We start from the raw sequence: 6,340 nt of genomic DNA, 5'->3' as shown, positions 1-6,340 counted from the left end.
CCACTTCATTTCATTTTTATATCATATTTCCTTGTTCTTTGCACTTAATCATTTCATGTTCTACAGAAAAATACATTCCAAGCCCAATATTTTTACCCCGAACACAGAGCACTATTACCTCTCTTTAATTTCTGATATATTAAGTAAACTTCAGTGACGGTGTAAACAAGGCACTGGTTGAGCTTGATGATTATCAAGGGATGTAATGCATAAAGAGAATATTAGTAAAACGTGCCATTTTATTTAAAAGTAAATGCATTAATTGTGCTCTTCATAGATGTAGGCGGCAATGACAACTATGTAAGTTAATAAAATCTCAATGTTCATTGGCTAGTTGAAACTAAAACTCAGTTGACCAATCACAAGAGAGTATTTCTCTCTCTTTTTGTTTTAAAGCTACACAGCTTCATTCTGGACCAGTCAACTATTTTACCATAACGTAATAATTTAACGACAGAATCGAACGCCCAAAAGCTGTCTCAACAAAATGTTAACAGTTGTTGTCAGGCATAAATATATACAAAAATATATACTCTTGTTTTTAGTTTTGTACGCAGTGTGTTCTGTGGTTTACGTGACCAAAAGTACATTGTAATGTTTGCTGTTGTTTTGATGAATGGGCGATTAAGTTTTTTAAAATATTTTTCCAAGAGAAACAGCCAAAACATAAATCATTTCTTAGTACTAAATACCGTTCACACGCCATAAATGTAAAATTACGTATGGTTCTAAATAAATATAGAATCACTTCGTTGCTCATGAAATTAACTAACTCAAAGGACAGCCCCTGTTGGTGATAGGTTAAATTTGACTTCGTATTGTCCAATCATATTTTTTCGCGCCTTCTTAAACCCGAACGAGCCAATCAGCGCAATCATGACAGGAGGGACTTTTGCTATAAATAGGGCTCACTATTCAGTTCCTAGCGCACAGACATAAACCAAATAGAAGGTTTCCTCTAAAAGAGTAAAATGGCAAGAACCAAACAAACAGCCCGTAAATCTACTGGAGGAAAAGCTCCAAGGAAGCAGCTGGCAACAAAGGCCGCTCGCAAAAGCGCTCCTGCCACCGGCGGAGTCAAGAAGCCTCATCGTTACAGGCCCGGCACTGTGGCTCTTCGTGAGATCCGGCGTTACCAGAAATCCACCGAACTCCTCATCCGCAAGTTGCCATTCCAGCGTCTTGTAAGAGAGATCGCTCAAGATTTCAAGACCGATCTTCGCTTCCAGAGCTCTGCTGTAATGGCTCTTCAGGAGTCCAGCGAAGCCTACCTGGTTGGTCTCTTTGAGGACACTAACTTGTGCGCTATCCACGCCAAGAGAGTTACCATCATGCCCAAAGACATCCAGTTGGCTCGCCGTATCCGCGGAGAGAGGGCTTAAACTTTCCATCACTCCACCCCACAACGGCTCTTTTAAGAGCCACAACATCTATCTAAAGCTGACCTTCCAATTCACTTATTATGATTGCAACTCGCTGACGTATTGTCACCTATAATGCAATTGCATTATAAAGTTGCAGAAATTTAAATCTGAAGCTATTAAGTATAATTATACGCCTAAATAATATACCGATACTGTTTTGTTTGTTCGAGGAACTGAGTGGTCTCCCGCCCTATTCTGCCTTGTTCAAATTCTGAGCGGGAGATTTCAATTGGGCGGCTTGATACGCATCATTCCCAATGTTAATCATTTTGATCCACTTTAATGTAAAACTGACAAAATAATTGGGTTACAATAAAGTTGCATGAAACACCAACATGCATTTGTGTTAAATGAAATATTTAAAGACCTTTTCCCACAAGAATAGACAAATCTATTCGTTTATTTCAATGTTTACACAATACCGAATCGTTTAAAAGATGTAATTCTTTCGTTAACCTCAAAACTAGTCAAACTGACAACGTTCTAAATAAAAATTAAAATATACTGCCTGGAATGGGTTACTACCGTTGAGGGGGCGTGATATCACAGAAACGCGGAAGCAATGCAGAATTACATTAGCTCTTTCCTGATTGGTCAACTGTTTCTTCGCTACATCTAGCCACTCACCGAGCAGCACATGTACAGTATAAATATAGCTCCTCGATACAATCGCGATTATCGATTCAACAACAGAGCACATCAATTCCTAACTTGACTACTAAACTGTCAAAACATGTCTGGACGTGGCAAGACTAGCGGTAAAGCCAAGGCGAAGCCAAAGTCTCGTTCTTCCCGTGCTGGGCTCCAGTTCCCAGTGGGTCGTGTGCACAGACTTCTCCGCAAAGGCAACTATGGCGAGCGAATCGGCGCAGGGGCTCCCGTCTACCTGGCAGCTGTGCTCGAATACCTGACCGCTGAGATCTTGGAGTTGGCCGGTAACGCAGCCCGTGACAACAAGAAGACGAGAGTCATCCCACGTCACTTGCAGTTGGCTGTCCGCAATGACGAAGAACTCAACAAACTACTGGGCAAAGTTACCATTGCTCAAGGTGGTGTGTTGCCAAACATTCAGGCTGTTCTCCTGCCCAAAAAGGCAGAGAAAGTAAAAGCAGCCAAGTAAAGTTTCATTGTAAACTTTCAACCCACAAAGGCTCTTTTAAGAGCCACCCACTTCTCCCAGAAAGGGCTTGTTATTCTTGTTACATAAATCAAAATACTTAATAATTCTAGGTCTGAAAACTGTACGTTTCATACTTGTATGTGAAAACAACTGTTGCAGTAAAACAGTCCAATAAACATATCTCTGAATTATCCTGAGAATGAGGAAACTATTACTGAATGTTGCATCACTTTTGATTTGTGTGTTGGTAAAATAAATGAGTGTTGTGATAAAACCAAATAAACTGTAGCACAACTCTGATATCAAACATTATAGCAGTTGAGCACACTAAGCTCCATTCTAGTTGTATTAATGTATCTTGTTCAACAAATTATGAGTGTTGTTTTTCGTTTATAACTTTCAATCATGAAACATTTCTATGACTAAATGTTTTAGAAATTGTGCAATGGGTAAGGAGAATATATTTTATTTAAATAAACATATAATACTGTATGTGGCAGTATCTATGCTACAGAGTAACAATGACCATCTGTAGTTAAACAAAGATTCGTCAAAATGTGTACTATATACAGCGGAATCCCTCTTCCCAAACGCAACAAAACATAAAAACAATAGATACAAAATGTATTTATATTTTTGGCTTGTCAGCAACGAATAATGGGGTGAAAACATAACATAAGTAGCCGTTGACAACCGCCCGCGCCTTTTCTTCAAACGGCTTCTAGTTGTGGTGAGTTTCAGCCAATCACAGATTGACACTGACGCAGTAAAATTTGCATAAACAGTGTATTAAAAGGCTCGCTCTTCCTGCACTTCCTTACTCGACGCAAGTCATCTCACATATTGAGAAGAGCAAAATGCCTGAGGTTCCCAAGCCAGCGCCCAAGAAGGGCTCCAAGAAAGCCGTCAACAAATCTGTCAATAAGGCAGGAAAGAAGCGCAAGAGGACCAGGAAGCAGAGCTATGCCATCTACGTGTACAAGGTGTTGAAACAGGTCCACCCTGATACCGGCATCTCATCTAAGGCAATGAGCATCATGAATTCCTTCGTCAACGATATCTTCGAGCGCATTGCCTCTGAAGCCTCTCGCTTGGCTCTTTACAACAAGCGTTCCACCATCACATCTCGGGAGATCCAGACAGCTGTTCGTCTTCTGCTGCCCGGTGAGCTGGCTAAGCACGCCGTGTCTGAGGGCACCAAGGCCGTTACCAAGTACACTAGCTCCAAGTAGACTGCTCAAGAATCTCCACCAAACCAAAGGCTCTTTTCAGAGCCACTCACTTTCCTCAAATGAGCTTCGTTTCCAAAAAGTTTTAATATATATGTGACTTTTATAATGTTATTTATATATGACACTTTTCCCAAATTTTGATATACTAGTATAACTTACTGCAGGTTAACTCTTTCTACTGCAGTATAAATCTTTCTATTGCAGTATGACTCTTTCTATTGCAGTATGACTCTTTCTATTGCAGTATAACTCTTTCTACTGCAGTATAACTCTTTCTAATTATTTTGGTGTTATAATACATGGAGACCGTTTATAATGAAATTATAAGTCTATTTTAATATGGCAACATCTATACTTATTCATAACTCATATGTATAATATAATATCCCCCATGCCATTTTAAAGTTTCATAGCGGCACTGGGTCATATTAGTGAAACCTTGTTTGCAAAATGTTAATAGGTGCATTGACCCTGTATTATAATCTTAAAATAAACTTAATATTAATTGAAAATCTTCTATAAGCGGATGTGTTATATATACACACTTCTCATTAGGTAGCACAAATAATACTACCAAAATGTGCACAATTGGAAACATTGTAAGATGGAATAGCACTCATTTGAAGAGGTAGATGGCCCTTAAAAGGACCTTTTGGGGGTTGTGTAGATGGTGGGCGCTCGAAATTAACCGCCGAAGCCGTAGAGAGTACGCCCTTGTCTCTTAAGAGCATAGACCACATCCATGGCGGTGACGGTCTTTCTCTTAGCGTGCTCGGTGTAGGTGACAGCGTCACGGATCACGTTCTCCAGGAAAACCTTCAGCACACCACGAGTCTCTTCATAAATGAGACCGGAGATACGCTTGACACCGCCTCGGCGAGCCAGACGACGGATTGCAGGCTTGGTGATTCCCTGGATGTTATCACGGAGAACCTTGCGATGACGCTTGGCGCCTCCTTTACCAAGACCCTTTCCTCCCTTGCCTCTTCCTGACATGCTTTCGAGTATAGATGCAGCAGTTGAATACCTCCTAGTGGTACTGGGTGGGCAGTCTTAATGCCACACTGCGGACCTGAAAGAGGACAGAGGATATGACGCTGACGCAATTCGTTGAAGCAACTTCCTCGTTCCATTACATAGAAACTCTGTTGTGTAAGCAACTTTCGAGTTGCCCAAAAATTAGCTATTATATTGCAACGTGTCAAATTGAGTCGATAAGACTGCACATGCGTATTTTTAAGTGATTTCTTTTTTAGTACGTTTGAGCACATGGTGGCTTCTCACCAGTTTACCACACCCTCACAGTTGGTTAATGTCAGCCATTGTTTGAGTCCAACATGAATGTGACCCCGGATATCACATGAGAATTACAAGCAATGCCTTTGTGCGGACTTCATGTGTTAGGACTCTGGGTAGGTGGTATTTGTACGAGAATTATATGTAGCACATAAATAAAATAGAAGTGAGTGAAGTAGACTTTGGGTCATTAATGTAATGTGTTTTATTCAACATACTCCACAAGATATTGCATAACATTCATAGCGATAACATGTAAAGGTGTTTGACTCTTAGAAGGAAGTACTTGGCTCTTAAAAGAGCCGTTGGTTTGTCGTTAACGGTCAAACCGTTTACTTAGAGCTGGTGTACTTGGTGACAGCTTTGGTGCCCTCAGATACAGCGTGCTTGGCCAACTCCCCGGGCAACAGCAGACGTACGGCGGTCTGGATCTCCCGAGATGTGATGGTGGAACGCTTGTTGTAAAGAGCCAGGCGAGATGCTTCAGAGGCAATGCGCTCGAAGATGTCATTGACGAAGGAGTTCATGATGCTCATTGCCTTAGATGAGATGCCGGTATCAGGATGGACCTGCTTCAGCACCTTGTACACGTAGATAGCGTAACTCTGTTTCCTTGCTCTTTTGCGTCCTTTGCCAGTCTTGCCAGCGGATTTGCTGACGGCTTTCTTGGAGCCCTTCTTGGGCGCAGGCTTTGATGGTTCAGGCATCTTTAGAGTCTCAATATGAAGTAGTGTGAATCGTGAAGTGCAGAGCTCGAGTTTTTATGCACGACTTGAGATGCAAATAGCACTGTGCCGGCGCAACTCTCTGATTGGCTCAAACCTCACCCGCCTTTAGACGTTCAAATAAACAAAAGGAATGTTCTTTTACATCATATCCTTTAGATGACGACCCAAATGAAAACGTAATGACGTTTCCCCCTAAAAGTCATTTTTAAGAGTTGTACATGAGACGTAGTTTAAACCGTTTACAAATATACAACATATCCGTATACAAAAATGGCCTGCAAACACATTTTTTATCATTTGTTTTAATATCCATAACCCTGTCCACAAGTCTTCACATCGCGGCTTTTATTTAACTGAAAAATGCATCCCTCAATACTTCAAACGTTCTTTATTTGCCTTTTTTGATGTTGCTGTCGTAGTACAGCTTCAAGTTACTGCATGTATTGTTGTTCATACTCAGCGATGCCAACTGTATTGATCCGTATAGCATAACGCGTTACACATTATAAAAAAAAAGTGCTCAAATGTGTCAACTGGGAC

At 40.9% G+C, this 6,340-nt stretch overlaps 4 protein-coding genes and 1 pseudogene across 4 annotated transcripts; 3 read left to right on the top strand and 2 right to left on the bottom strand.

Annotated features, from left to right (window-relative positions):
• The first annotated feature begins 945 nt into the window (after nt 1–945).
• Nucleotides 946–1,596, top strand: LOC144210736 (histone H3-like). Its single transcript, XM_077737583.1, has one exon. It carries the CDS (start codon nt 972–974, stop codon nt 1,380–1,382), a length of 411 nt encoding a protein of 136 aa, XP_077593709.1. The 5' UTR covers nt 946–971; the 3' UTR covers nt 1,383–1,596.
• A 430-nt stretch (nt 1,597–2,026) lies between these two features.
• Nucleotides 2,027–2,736, top strand: LOC144210505 (histone H2A-like). Its single transcript, XM_077737218.1, has one exon. The coding sequence runs from the start codon at nt 2,158–2,160 to the stop codon at nt 2,542–2,544; it is 387 nt and encodes a 128-aa protein (XP_077593344.1). The 5' UTR covers nt 2,027–2,157; the 3' UTR covers nt 2,545–2,736.
• Nucleotides 2,737–3,379: 643 nt separating this feature from the next.
• On the top strand, nt 3,380–3,919 carry LOC144210507 (histone H2B pseudogene; annotated as a pseudogene).
• A 323-nt stretch (nt 3,920–4,242) lies between these two features.
• LOC144210509 (histone H4) lies at nt 4,243–5,135 on the bottom strand. Its single transcript, XM_077737221.1, has one exon. It carries the CDS (start codon nt 4,770–4,772, stop codon nt 4,461–4,463), a length of 312 nt encoding a protein of 103 aa, XP_077593347.1. The 5' UTR covers nt 4,773–5,135; the 3' UTR covers nt 4,243–4,460.
• Nucleotides 5,136–5,259: 124 nt separating this feature from the next.
• LOC144210506 (histone H2B 1/2-like) lies at nt 5,260–5,845 on the bottom strand. Its single transcript, XM_077737219.1, has one exon. The coding sequence runs from the start codon at nt 5,777–5,779 to the stop codon at nt 5,405–5,407; it is 375 nt and encodes a 124-aa protein (XP_077593345.1). The 5' UTR covers nt 5,780–5,845; the 3' UTR covers nt 5,260–5,404.
• Between the last annotated feature and the right edge of the window lie 495 nt (nt 5,846–6,340).

Source organism: Stigmatopora nigra, chromosome 17, assembly GCF_051989575.1.
Source record: "Stigmatopora nigra isolate UIUO_SnigA chromosome 17, RoL_Snig_1.1, whole genome shotgun sequence".
Taxonomy (NCBI): Eukaryota; Metazoa; Chordata; class Actinopteri; order Syngnathiformes; family Syngnathidae; genus Stigmatopora; species Stigmatopora nigra.
The sequence above is the reverse complement of the archived record's forward strand: the minus strand, read 5'-3'. Positions and strand labels throughout refer to the sequence as shown.